General features: G+C 49.2%; 1 protein-coding gene across 1 annotated transcript in view; it reads left to right on the top strand.

The window, feature by feature from the left end:
- The window catches only part of GRB2 (growth factor receptor bound protein 2), a 65,992-nt gene that overhangs the window by 50,332 nt on the left and 1,299 nt on the right, over positions 1-14,361 (top strand). Inside the window, exons 3-4 of the mRNA XM_058675282.1 lie at positions 6,088-6,185; positions 10,809-10,931. Coding sequence (XP_058531265.1) covers positions 6,088-6,185; positions 10,809-10,931 — 221 coding nt within the window. The remainder of the gene's footprint in view (positions 1-6,087; positions 6,186-10,808; positions 10,932-14,361) is intronic.

A 14,361-nucleotide genomic window follows, 5' to 3' on the forward strand; every position in this document is an offset into this window, starting at 1 on the left:
GCTTCAGTCCTTGAGTCCTATACTTCAAATTTTTTTCAAAAGATATGTTTTTCTTTTTTTAATTTAGAAAAATGACGGAGAGGAAGGACAATGACGGAGATGGGTATCTTCCATGTGTTGGCTCAGTCTCTCCAAAAGGCTACAACATACAGTTCTGAGCCAGCTCAAAGGCCCAGAACGCCGTCTGGGTCTTGCACGTATGTGGCTACCACTTGCTGCCTTCCAGGCACCGTAGCAGGAAGTCGGGCTGGAACACCCACCGCAGGTGGCTTACCCTGTGCTGCATCACAGCCCTGGTCCCTCCAAGGCTTTCTTGAAATAAACACAGAAATCTTGTAGTCTTTTACAAATACATCTATTTTCAGAATAAAACAAGAGTTTTCTGTTATTATGTGTACTGTTGGTGCCCGTGGACAGCATTGTATCTAACAGTTAATTCAGGGGAGGAAAAAGCCTAGCCCCAGGCCGCTGTGTTGTTTCTGGTGCTGCCAATGTGTACAGCAGTCTGTTCTGAGGAGAAATTGTCCACTGAGGAAGCAGGAATGTTGCAGTGTCCTGCATCCTGTTCCGCTGGTCGCTTTTGTCAGCTAATTTCCTCAGTACCCCCTGGAAGATATACCACCCCGCTTCATGTCAGAAAAGCAGAATTTGGAGAGGGGCAGTGGAAGGCCATTCCTGTTCGTTGTGGTGAACAGAGCTTTCATTGCTCATCCCCTCACTGTTCATGAAGCATTGAGGTGATGCTGGCATGAGTGAAAATGTTACCAAAATCACATAATATAGAGACAAGCATTTGCTGCAGTGGTTAAGATGGCATTTGGAACACCCTTCCTGTCACATCAGTGTGTCTGGGTTCAAGTTCTGGCTCTGCTGTATTGCAGCTTCCTGTTGCGTGTAGGCTGTTGGGGTGTCTGTGGAGTGAACCAGCAGATACACGTCCTCTACTCTATCCCTGTCTGCTTCCTACCCCGCCCACTGACACTCTACTTCTCAGATTTTTTTTTTTAAAGATTTATTTTTATTACAAAGTCAGATATACAGAGAGGAGGAGAGACAGAGAGGAATATCTTCCGTCCGATGATTCACTCCCCAGGTGAGCCGCAACGGGCCGGTGCGCGCCGATCCGATGCCAGGAACCAGGAACCTCTTCCAGGTCTCCCACACGGGTGCAGTGTCCCAAAGCATTGGGCCGTCCTTGACTGCTTTCCCAGGCCACAAGCAGGGAGCTGGATGGGAAGTGGAGCTGCGGGATTAGAACTGGCGCCCATATGGGATCCCAGGGCGTTCAAGGCGAGGACTTTAGCCGCTAGGCCACGCCGCCGGGCCCTCTCAGATTTTGTTTGTTTTAAGATTTTATTATTGCAAAGTCAGATACACAGAGAAGAGGAGAGACAGGAAGTTCTTCCATCCAATGATTCACTCCCCAAGTGACCACAATGGCCAAAGTTGCACCTGTCTGAAACCAAGAGCCAGGAGCCTCTTCCAGGTCTCCCACACGGGTGCAGGGTCCCAAAGCATTGGGCCATCTGTCCTCCACTGCTTTCCCAGACCACAAGCAGGAAGCTGGATGGTAAATGGAGCTGGCAGGGCATGAACCGGCGTCCATATGGAATCCCAGCGCATTCAAAATGAAGCCTTTAGCCATTAAGCCACCACGCCAGGCTGTTTAATACAGTTTTACTTATTCAGACTGGGAGCCTGAAACTCAGTTCAGGTCTTCCACGTGGGTGACGGAGGCCTGAGTCCTTGAGCAGTGAGCTGCTGCCTCCCAGGGTGTGGACAGGCTCTTGGAGGGGCTGCAGGCATCCTAGGTAGCGGCCCAAGCGCGTCCCCCCGTGCCTGGCCCGTTCATTGCCTCTGTCCATTTGTGACAGTGTATAAAGCTCAGTCGTTTCTCATCTAAATTGCTTCCCGATTTGGACAGACTCTGCAACAACAAATTAGTGAATAGTTCGAAACCCTCACTGAAACTTGTCTCTTCCTCCTTTGGTAATCTCACCTCTTGATCAATCTGCTTCCGTTAAACCACAGTGCTCTTTGTGGCTGCAGAGTTGAAACACGGAGCTGTGGGTGAGAGGTAGAAACTTATCTGGGAATTTTGAGAGCCAAGTGACACTGGTTGGGGGAGCTCATTGCTGTTTGTGGAGCAGTTGTGAACAAGTGGCAAGAGGCATGGTCATGCTGGGGGAGTGGTGATGGGAGGGGCTCAGAACTGGGAGCATTTGTGACTGGTGTGAGCTTTCCTGTTGAACCATGGCAAGTTAGAACTTAGTCTTGTAGGTACAAATCTGTCCCCAAGGGCTTCCGGTCCGTTCCCTGTCCTATTTCAGCACATGTTCCTCTGGGACCTTGTTCATTGCTGTCTTGTATATTTAGACGTTTGAATAGAACTTGATTTCTAAATGTCTTTTAGATTCCCTCTACCCCCTGCTTCAGGAGGACTAGGGCAGCAGTGTGGGGTGGGATTGGGCCCCCACAGTCAGCTTGAAGGACCCTCTTTCCATCACTGTCCAGCATTAGCAGGTACACTCTGTCTGGTGTTGTGAGTCCAACAGCGCCAGTCTTACCTTAAAGTCTAGAGGGAAGAGGTTTAGTGAGAGGCTGAGCAATCCCTGACACTCTGTGGAAGTAATGTTCTGGATATTTTCCAAATAACCAATTCATGTTCTTGCCTCTTGCATCTGTAATTCTGTATTTCCCTTCCTCCTACAGGAGAAAAACATCAAACACTATATATTTTGTTCTGCAGAAAACCATAGTTTTAAATTGGTACCTAATCTGGGAGTTGTCCTGGAATTTCATGTACTGGGGGAAAGTGCAGTACTCTTCAAGGGAATATATCTTGTGGGGTGACAGGAATGGCCGCTCCATGAACTGGCATGTGGCACAGTTGTTTGTTTCTGCGGTGCTATTGGCATGCTGGTCTTAGTTGCTGCTTCAGATTCCTGCATTCCTTAGCAGAGTGCCTAGGATCAAGGCCAGCCTCCACAGTCCCAATTCCAGCTTCCTGCTGAGGGGCACCCTGGAAGGCAGCCAGTGATGACTCAAGCACTTGGGACACTGTCATTCTTGTGGGAGACTCCTGGCTTGTGCCTCGCCCCGCCTCATCTACTGGGGGCGTCTGCGGGCTAAACCAGCAGATGGGAGATCTCTGTGTCTTACATCTCTCTGCCTTTTGAATAAAAGTAAATGTGTTCTAAGCCTACAGTTTTATTATTAAGGGAAGAAGGTGTTTTTATTTTTTTTTTAAAGATTTCTTTATCTTTATTGGAAAGCCGGACATACAGAGAGGAGGAGAGAGAGGAAGATCTTCCATCCAATGATTCATTCCCCAAGTGAGCCGCAATGACCGGTGCTGTGCCAATCCAGAGCCAGGAACCAGGAACCTCTTCCAGGTCTCCCACGCGGGTGCAGGGTCCCAAGAATTTGAGCCATCCTCGGATACCCGTAAAAGGTTCCAGGTTCCCAGCTTCGGATTGGTGCAGCACCAGCCGTTGCGGCCACTTGGGGAGTGAACCATCGGATGGAAGATCTTCCTCTCTGTCTCTCCTCCTCTCTGTATCTCTGACTTTCCAATGAAAATAAATAAATTTTTTTTTTTAGATTTATCCATTTTTATTACGTTCAAGGCGAGGACTTTAGCCGCTAGGCCACGCCGCTGGGCCCAAATAAATCTTCTTTTAAAAAGATTTATTTATTTTTATTGGAAATATTTGCAGATAGAAGGAAACACAGAAATATCTTCAATCTGCTGGTTCACGCCCCAAATAGACACACTGGCCAGAGCTGAGCCAATCCAAAGCCTGGAGCTCTTCCAGGTCTCCCACGCGGGTACTGGGTCCCAAGGTTTTGGGCCGTCCTCCACTGCTTTCCCAGGCTGCAAGCAGGGAGCTGGATGGGAAGTAGAGCTGCCGAGATTAGATATGGTGCCCACATGGGATCCTCGTGCATACAAGGCAAGGACTTTAGCCACTATGCTGCTGTGCCAAGCCTCCAAATGATTTTTTTAAATTAGTTTAGAAAAAGCAAAAGCCCTTTCAGGCCTCCTCTGTTACACTTGCCTATCAGCAGAATGATTAATATATATACTACACAGGTTATTTTTGTCTCATTGCTGTCTTTAATAAAATCACAGGGTCAGTTTTCATTGCTGCCCATCAGGATGTATGGGACTTTTGAACACTGGACCACTGGGGTTCACCAGTTTCTAGTTCTTTGAGCTTACTGCTCACGCCTGTTAGTTCTTACAGGGTTTCCCACCGTAGTGACCCTGCACACATATGCAGTTAAACCCTGTGGCTGACACTAGGGCCAGAACTGGCAGCGGCAGAGGTGTTTAACACTCCTCAGGGCAGTCTCTGTTGAGTAGTGAACCAATCCAGAGGCAACATCCACATACTTCAGCTAACTGTGGGTACTTGTCACTTACGCTCCTTTTTGTCATGACTCTGAAATATCATCATCCAGGGTCTTACACTTTAGACACAGTCCAGGTTGTAATTTAAGTGCGGGATCAGTCAGCATCTTTTTTAAGATTTGTTTTATTTACTTGAAAGGCAGAGTTAGTTATGTAGAGGGACAGAGAGGTCTTCTACTCACTAGTTCAGTCCCCAAGATGGCTGCAGTCAGGCTGAAGCCAGGAGCCAGAAGCTTCTTCCAGATCTCTCAGGTGAATGCAGGAGCCCAAGAACCTTGGACCCTCCTCCCCTGCCTTCTCAAGGACATTAGCAGCGAGCTGCACCGGAAGCAGAGTAGCCAGGACTGGAACATAGAAAGTGCCGGCTCTGCAGCCAGTGCCTTAACCCACCCACCACAGTGCCAGCCCCATCACCATCTTGATATAATTGTCTGTATAATTCTTTATCAGGACCAATGTTGGCATCCCATATGGGCATTGCTTCCTATCCTGGCTGCTTCTGATCCAGATGCCTGCTACTGCGCCTGGGAGAGCAGCAGAAGGTGGTCCCAGCGTGTGGGGTCCTTTCACTCATGTGGGAGATCCAGAAGAAGCTCCTGACTTCACCCGTGCAGAGCCATCTGGGGAGCGAACCGGCAGATGGATGATCTCTCTCTGTTCCTCTCTGTAGCTCTGTAAAGTGAATCAATCTTTTACAAAAATATAATCAATCTGCTCACCATTTTGGAATCATGCTCACTTCTTTGTTTTCTCGTTGAAGTGCAGCTGATGCCTTCTGCCTTTTGTTAGAAGTCTAGAGTCCTCAGGGCAACACTTAGACTCCCGCTGGCTTTGTTCTGCTACTGCTGACAGTACTCTGCTGTCTGCAGTGTTGGCTCAGGGCCTGTCCGTGGCTGTCACAGGAGGCAGTGTTGGAAGAAGCTCTGGGAATTTGCAGATCCACAGTGATTCTCCGCTGGATGAGGCCACCCGCTGCTGACTTTGGGTTGCCATTTTATTTTTCTGTGCTTCACATAGGTGGAATGCACTGGCTCAGTTAGATGGTCCCCAGGTCTTCCTGCAGAGGTGGTGGCTACTCCGTTTCCAGCACTGTTGGTCTGAGCGTGGTATGGCCCTGGAGGTGCTGAAGTGAGGAGGACTCTCAGTCTTCCCGAATAAGATCATACGATTGTGCTCACAAGTGGCCGCACCATGGAGCCGTTTGGGTGACTGTACTTGTGATAACCTGGGGAGCTGGCAGGGAATCTCAGGGTTGGACTCTGGAGGTAGGCCAAGGTGCCAAAAGGGCTGAAAATGTCCCGGTCCCTTCCTGCTCTCCCAGACCGCGCTCCTTCCGCCTCTGCGAGCCCCGCCCACCCTGCACCACCTCCTTCCTTGTTAGTGTATGCTGTTTTCTGGAATCCAAAAATCTGTAGTCAGTATTTTCCCTGTCATTCTTCCTGCTTTCCTCCTGGGTGTTTTAAGTATACACGTTTGAACTTCCTATTTCCAGAGACCTTTCTTATTTCATTGTAACAGGATTTAGCATGATGCTGGTTGGTTGGAACTGCACGGCACCTCACATCCACATGGCTAACAATACTTTAAACAGCCTGAGATTGTCTTGTGGATGCTCTTGAACAAGGAAAAGAAAATGGTGGATTTATTTTTCTTGTCTTACTTCCTGTCAGGTTTTGAATGAAGAATGTGATCAGAACTGGTACAAGGCGGAGCTCAATGGGAAAGACGGCTTCATTCCCAAGAACTACATAGAGATGAAACCACATCCGTAAGTTGAGCTCCACAGTCTGTGATGTCGGGACCCGCCTGCTTGTTGCAACTGCTATTTTTAAAACTGAGATCACTAGGACAGATGTCATTCTTTTTATTCTGTCTTTCCAAGGAATTCGAGCATATTGATTGTGTGTTAGTATACATTTGAAATAATGGTATGGTAGTTGATAATAGCTTATTTTGTTTGGCCAATGATCTTTAGCAGTAACACAGTGTCTTGGTGAGCTCTGTGTTGGTATTCCAGAGCACAGCACGGGCATGGAGCAGTTGTCATAGCTAGCCACTCTTGCTCTTACTGCTGCCACTCTCCAGAGAAAGAAATATGCTGTCTTCCAGGCTGCAAGAGCAGTGAGCATTGCCCATTTTCTTTTCCTTCTATGTATGTATGTATGTGTTTTTGCTGCTGCTGTTGATTTTCTTTAGAACCCCATCTGATTTATATCACTATGGGACATAATGAAACTTGGAAACCGCTATAGACCAATGCCCTCCCATCTCACCCATTGCTCTTCCTCTGGCCCTGCTGCTACCTCAGAAGCAGTTGTCTGCAGAACTTGGGGCGCAGCCAGGGAACCAGAGCTTTCATCACCCCTACTTGGAGCTGTGGTTCTGCGACCCCTCAGCCCCGTCCACACTGCTCCAGTGTGTTCCTCTCCTTCTCCCCACAGCCTGGAGCAGAACTTTTATCCACGCTTTATACTGCCCCAGAGTCCCCCTCTGTCGTCCTCCCCATGTGACTAAGTCAGCATTAGGTAGGTGTTTGCTGCAGTAGGTTCATCTTTGTCCAGCACACCTGGAAAGTCTCTGCTGTTTGACTTTCAAGCCAGTAAGTAAGTAGGTCTTGTTATGAAAAACCGCAGTGAAAAGACTGGAGGGTAGTATAGGAGTTGGTCCCTCCACACATAGCCCTGACCAAGAAAATGGCCACTCACAGTGAAATTGGGGGTACACCCCAAACCTCTGGTCAGCAGAGGCCTTCTGTGATAGACAGGCTCAGGAACCTCCCCAGGGACTGGTAGGTGCAGGCCTTGGTCAGTTAGTGCATTCTCAGAGTGCTTCTGGGCAAGGAACCGTGGTGGCAGACATGTCCTGTCCCACCTGGCTCCCAAGTGCACATGCCTGGAGGTGGAGGCAAGGCTAGCCTGTGCTTGCAGGGGCGAATGCAGAGCCGGGCGGTTGTCAAGGAACCGGCTTGCCGTGGCTCAGTGAATGTTCCATTGGATGGTTTGCAAAGAGGAAGTCAGTTGAGTTTGTACAATGTACTTTTCTCCATTGTGTTTGGACTTTGCACTGTCCTGGGTCTTTGCTAAACATCCAGGTTTTCAGAAACACGTGCACAAGCATCCTAGACATCCTTGGGTGAGCAAGTCTCTCGCTTGAGTTCCTTGGAATGCAAGATCAGTTAACATGCAGCCGAGCAGGGTTTCTTCTAGTTTCCTGTGCCTAGATGCAGCTCTGTATTCTTCAGCCAGTGATGGCAGTTTGCTTTGGGGTAGCAGGTGTAGGGCCTCCCAGACGATCTGGGACCACGCTCTGCTCAAGCGTTGGACAAGGGTTACCAAGAATGGGAAGGCCTTAGGGGCCACGTAACAGCCCCTGCTGTATAGGCTGATAACACGTGCCCCTGGCTTCCTTCTATCTGTCCTCAGAATCACCTCTAAATGGAGGGGTTCGTGGGTTTTCCTGGAGTCAGGTAGTGAATACGTCAGGGATCGTGGGCCACACAAAAGCAGGGTGATGTTCCACTGACACTGTGGACTGCTGACTGCACTAGGCCCAGCAACAGCAAAAACCAACCTGAGCTCCTGTTCATTTTGTATTTTCAGGCTGAAAGGGAGTACAGCAGATGATACTGCAGTTTTTATGGTGAATGAACTGTGTCCTGTGGTCCTAAGGCCTTTCTTGTCCTTCAGGTTGTGTCTGGTCTCACAGGCACTTGGAACAGATAGGAGAGTGGGCCGTGTTGCGAAGGCCACTGTGTGAGTGTGAGTGGTGCTGTGGCCCATGGGGCCTGAGCTCCCCGCAGCAGTTCTGGCATTTGCAGGTGTAGGGTTCATGGTGCTGTCAGAGCTAGTACAGCAGAGTGACAGTCATCGTCCCTCCCTTCAAACCTGCCTTTTAGTTTGGGACGAAGAGGAAGGTTTAAAACGCCAGCACAGCCTCAGTGCATCCAGCATTGGAGTTAGCAGATGAGGCCGACCACACAGGAGGGGTTGGTGCAGGGCGACATGTCAGTGCTGAGGACGGAGCCCCGTAGGTGCTTGAATTAGGTGCATGTGAGACATGAAACAGTTCGGAAATAAGCCCTTCAGCTCTGGTCCTTGGGCTTGCCCTGGTAGAGTCAATGCACCTGTCTTTTTAAAGGCCTGTTTTTTAGTGAAGGCCAAGTTCGAGAGGGAGAAGGATCTCCCAGGTTACCCATATGAGTGACAGGAGCCCACATAGTTAAAACATCACCTGCTGCTTTCCTGGGCACCTCAGCAGAGAGCTAGGTTAGAGTGGAGCAGCTGGGACTAAAGCAGCGCTCATGGGAATTTGGCATCACATGGCAGTAGCTTAACCCACTACATCACAATGCCAGTCTTTTTTTTTCTTTTTTTTTTTTTTTTAAGATTCACAAAATTACATGAAAGGCAGAATAATAGGGATCTTCTGTCTGCTGTTCACTTGCCAAGACTAGGCCAGGCTAAAACCACAAGGCAGGAACTCCGTCCTGTTATTCTACATGAATGGGAGGAGCCCACGAGTTTGGGACCATCTTCCGGTCTCTCCCTAGGCACATTAACAGGACGCTGAATTGGAAGTGGAGCAGCTGGAGCTGGTTCTTGCCTTCAGACACTGGATGCTAGAAGTGGCTTAACCCACTGCAACACAGCAGCTGTTCCTTAAACATGCATCCTAAGATTTTTCAAAACATGTGGCTGTTCGTACAGTCAGTAACTGATAAATAAAACCATTATAGAAAATCAACTTTTGTGAGGAATAAAAATGCTATGAAAATATAGAATCATGACATGTTGATGTGTAACACGCATAAAGTCATTCCTGTATTAACTTTTTTTTATTGATTGACCTGAGTCTGACATATTTTATAAAAATTTCAGTTAGGGGCCAGCCAGGGACAAGAAAACATGACGTGTGTGTGTGTGTCCCACAAGGAAAAATCTAAAAACAGCTGTATGTAACTGCTACCGGCAGCCACCTCTGGCAAGTGTCAGGTTTTTTAATTCGTCCATTAATTTGAGTAAAATGGGCCAGAGGCAGAAATCAGCAGCTAACAGTGTCACCTGCTGTCCCCCGGGTGCACAGTCAGCAGGAAGCTGGGCGGGGGAGTGGAACCAGGACCCAATGCAGACACTCGGACACAGGCTATGCCTTAACCACCAGGGCAGATCCCTGCTTTTAATGTTTGCTGCATGTGCCTCTGGGCCCTTTTAATCTGTAATCATCACTTTCTTCCTTTGGACATGTAAGAGAAAAGGGGATACCTGTGGAGAGATCTTGGGGGGGCTGGGAAGAAAGAGCTGGTGACTGAGGGTCTGAGGGGAAGGCCGTTTTTGTGGGTGCCCGCTGCACTCGCATGCAGCGGAAGCATGGAAGGCTCCTGCTGGAAGCTGCAAAGCCCTCTTGCTCCCGGCCCCTGTCCTTACATCTCCCAGATCACCCTGGTAGTAGGGCATTGCTCTTGGCAACCTGGTTTCCAGGCACCAAGCTATGCCCTGCAGTTAGCACTAGAGCAAGAGGACTTCCATACCTCCCTCGCAGCTCCCCCACAGCCTGGTGCTGGCATGTCAGCCACAAAGGACACGAGTAACTGAGTTCAGGATCAGTACTCAGAGGTCCCTGCAGGCGATTTCTGAGCCTGGCCTTCCTGGCAGTTGGCACATTTCTGTGTGGGTTGTTTAGAAGATAGACATGCTGTAATTTATAACTCTGGAGTACTTGGTACCCTTGCCACTGTATTTTAAGTAAATGCTACTTAAGCAACACAAAAAAAATGAAAGCAAACTTGGAGAAAGAGCTTTTTTTAGTGTCTTGGCATAATTACTAATAGTTTTCACCTGCCGTAGCTGTGACTTTAAGCATTTTGCCTCTCCTCCTGGTAAGCTCCAACAAGTTGTTCCCCATTTTGTAAATTCGGCTACTCTCCTGGTGGTGACAGTGTAGCAGGGGGAGCAGAGAAGTCTCACTAGTGCAGCTGCTACAAGTGTGGTGAATTATGGTGTCCTGGAGCTGGATTGAGTAGTGGCCACCAAGGCCCTGCGCAGCAGAGCTCCCACAGCCTGAGTCTGTGCCCCTTGGGCTCTTAGCAGCGATGGCTTTGCCTCCAGCCCATGGACCTCCCTGGCATCCGCCCCTCGTTGTTAGTCCTGCTGTAGCACAGAGACTTTGTCCTCCTGTGTGGTCCATACTAACTCAGGTCCCCTGGCCTGGGAAGCCAGCTTGTGAGTGTCAATCCAAGAGTGAAGGGCCCACGGGAGTGCCTGATGGGTCCCTCTCTGGGGGTGGAGTGAAGGGAAGGGCCTTGGAAAGGGTGCTGTGCTCCCTCTGTTCTGAGTCCGGATGTTCCCATTCCTTCTGAGAAGCAGGTGTGGACTGCCTTGTCTTCCTTTCTTAGGTGGTTTTTTGGCAAAATACCCAGAGCCAAGGCAGAAGAGATGCTCAGCAAGCAGCGGCACGATGGGGCCTTCCTCATCCGGGAGAGCGAGAGTGCTCCGGGCGATTTCTCCCTCTCCGTCAAGTGAGTGTTTCCGGGCGTGCTGTCTGCAGTCGGGCTGCCCAGCCAGCTTTGCCCAGCCTCCAGCCCTGGGGCACCTGTTCAGATACCAACCCCAGCGTCTGCCTCTCATCTTCTAGAGGAGGCTGCCAAGAGAGATTGGGGGCACAGGGAGTGTCATTTAGAACAAGAATCTGTGAAATAGGACTTTGAATTACATTTCCCTGTGGTTTTTTTGGGGGGGGTATCTTACTGTTCTTTCGCTTTTGTTTACTTTTTGTTTTGTTTGCATTCAGCCCTATTCTGGTTTCTGGTTAATACATTACCATACAGAACTCTCCTGAGGCATCTTACAAATCACTTTTGTATTTATGCATACTGAGATGCTAGTGATAGTGATTGGAATAAATGCATTAAGGTTATGGGTTGCATTCAAAATACTTTTTAAAGTGAGGGTTAGAATTTACAAATAATATAAAACATAAGACTGTAAAAGTGATTTAATGGTCTCAGCGTGATAGCCTAGCGGCTAAAGTCCTCGCCTTGAACACGCCGGGATCCCATATGGACGCCGGTTCTAATCCCGGCAGCTCCACTTCCCATCCAGTTCCCTGCTTGTGGCCTGGGAAGGCAGTCGAGGACGGCCCAAAGCCTTGGGACCCTGCACCCATGTGGGAGACCTGGAAGAGGACTTTCCTGGCTCCTGGCTCCAAATCAGCACAGCTCCGGCCGTTGCACTCACTTGGGGAGTGAATCATCGGACGGAAGATCTTCCTCTCTCTCCTCTCTGTGTATCTGACTTTGTATAAAAATAAAAGCTTAAAAATAAATAAATAAATCCTTGCCTTGCAACTGCCAGAATCCTGAACGGGTGCTGGTTCATTTCCTGGCTGCTCCACTTCCCATCCAGCTCCCTGCTTGTGGTCTGGCAAAGCAGTTGAGATAAGCCCAAAGTCTTGGGACCCTGCACCCATGTGGGAGACCTGGAAGAGTCTTGTGGCTCCTAGCTTCGGATCAGCTCAGCTGTGGCTGTTACAGCTACTTGGGAGTGAACCAGCTGACGGAAGATATCGCTCTCCTTCCCCCCCTTATCTCTGTAGATATGACTTTCCAATAAAAATAAATTATTTTATTTGAAGGAGAAGTAGATCTTCCTGCTGATTCACTCTCCCAGGACATGCACCAGGCAGTGATCGTCCAGGCTGAAGCCAGAACCCCAGTTCTAGCCAGATCTCCCACACAGGTGACTGGGACTCGTGATTAAGCTGTCCTCCTGCATCCCAGGATCTGTGGTAGCGGGAAGCTGGACTCTAGGAGCAGGTGTGGGAGTGTATCTGTGCTTCCTGTTAGCGTGCGTTCATCTCTTCCCGTGTGTGTGTTTGAAGTAAGCAGCTTGGGACGAGGAGTACAGGCAGTTCATCACCAGGTGGTGGCCAGGACCACCGGAGCAGTCTTTTGTAAAATGTATTTATTGGGACAGGTGCAGTGGCGTAGCAAGCTAATCCTCCATGTGGCACCAGCATCCTGTAAGGGATGACCAGGAAGAATCTGGCTCCCAGCTTCGGGTTGACCAAACTCTGGTTATAATGGGCATTTAAGGAGTGAACCAGCAAATGAAAGATCTCTGCCTGTAACTTTTTTTTTTTTTAAGATTTATTTTATTTTTATTGGAAAGGCAGATATACAGAGAGGAGGAGAGACAGAGGACAGTCTTCCATCCGATGATTCACTCCCCAAACGGCCACAACAGCTGGAGCTGAGTCAGTCTGAAGCTGGGAGCCTGGAGTTTCTTCTGGGTCTCCCATGTGAGTGCTTTCCCAGGCTACAAGCAGGGAGCTGCATGGGAAATGGAGCCACTGGGATTAGAACTGGCGCCCATATGGAATCTTGGCATGTGCAAAGCGAGGATTTTAGCTACTAGCCCACTCCACGGGTTGCCAGCCTGTAACTCTTGCAGGTGAAATAAATTTAAAAGATGGAGTTAGGAAGAAGGAGAAATAGAGGGGAGAGATTTTCCATCCACTGGTTCACTCCACAAATGGCTACAGTGGCTAGAAAGGTGCCAGGCTGAAGCCAGGCACCCAGAACCTCTTCCAAGTCTCCCATGTATGTGGCAAGGGCCCGAGCATTTGGGCCATCTTCCAGTGCTTTCCCAGGTGCATCAGCAGGGAGCTGGGTAGGAAGTGGAGCAGCAGGTGTTGAACCAGCACCCAGAAAGCATGAAACTGCCTTTACCAACACAGATGGTTTCGCAAAGCAGGTTTGAGAATCAGCAGCCTCAGAAACGTGTCTCGTACGTAAGGTGATTTGTTGGTGATGAGGCATCATAGCCAGCAGAGCACTTCCCGGGGACCTGTGCTCTTGAAGCCGCTGCATAGCACCGCTGGTGTGGGTCCCTGCAGCAAGTGCAGAGTTGGCCCTTCCTTGGGCAGCTCTCTGTAGCACTTCACCACATACCATCTCCTTCCCACCCCTGTGGGAGAAAGCAGTGCAGTAGGCACCCCTTTTCCACAGTTGCACTTCCCATGAGTAACTGTGCTCCAAATGCAGTGATTGGAAAATTCCAGAAACAAGCAATTCAAGTGATAAGTGACATTTATTTTTGTGTATTTGTTACAATTTTTTTAAAGTCTTATTGCTAATTACTTCTTGCACCTTACTAACTAAACCTTATCATAGGAGTGTGTGTAGGAGAAAGCAGTGTATCTGCCCAGTGTCTCAGACATTCACTGGGAGTCTTAGCCCGCCACCACACACCCACACACCCTGGATAATGGGGAGGCGATAGGCATTGGGTGTTCTGCACTCTGGCTTCCTTGAAGCTCAGTGCTGCCACCTGCTGAATGTTTTTAACAAACGACGGCTTCTTTAGCCTTTACTATTAAAGGAGGACTTTTTTTCCTGTAAGATTTACTTGTTTGAAAGAATTACACAGAGAGGGTTCTTCCATTCGCTAGTTCAGTTCCCAGCTGGTTGCAGTAGCCCAAAACTGAGCCAAGCTGAAGCCAGGAGCTTGCTCAGGTCTTGCACTTGGGTAGCAGGGCCAGTGTTGTAGCTGGTAGCTTTATGCACTACACCACAGCATCAGCCTTGAAGGAGAGCCCATAGACCACAGGCCAGCAGAGTCCTCGTTGAGCTTGTGTGATGCCGATTTTACTGGGCCAGGACCAGTCATGCTACTGCCAGACTACACTGGTGATGGGGAAGTGAGGGGAGTTTGATGCTTCGGACTCTGTCCCAGTACATCTTTCCTTTTTCCGAGTGGAAAATCAAGTATTCTGAGTAATCAGAGGCACAGTAAACGTGTTTCCCTCCTCACTTTCTCTCCCACCTGTAAGGTTATGTTGCTGGAGGGCAGTTAGGTTGGGTCCACTGCTCATCGCTGGTGGGGCTGTTGTGGTTGGCACAGCCAGGGCACAGCCATGGGAGATTGCTGGTGTCGCTCATGGCTATC

The sequence above is a fragment of the Ochotona princeps genome, chromosome 17, assembly GCF_030435755.1.
Source record: "Ochotona princeps isolate mOchPri1 chromosome 17, mOchPri1.hap1, whole genome shotgun sequence".
Lineage (NCBI taxonomy): Eukaryota > Metazoa > Chordata > Mammalia > Lagomorpha > Ochotonidae > Ochotona > Ochotona princeps.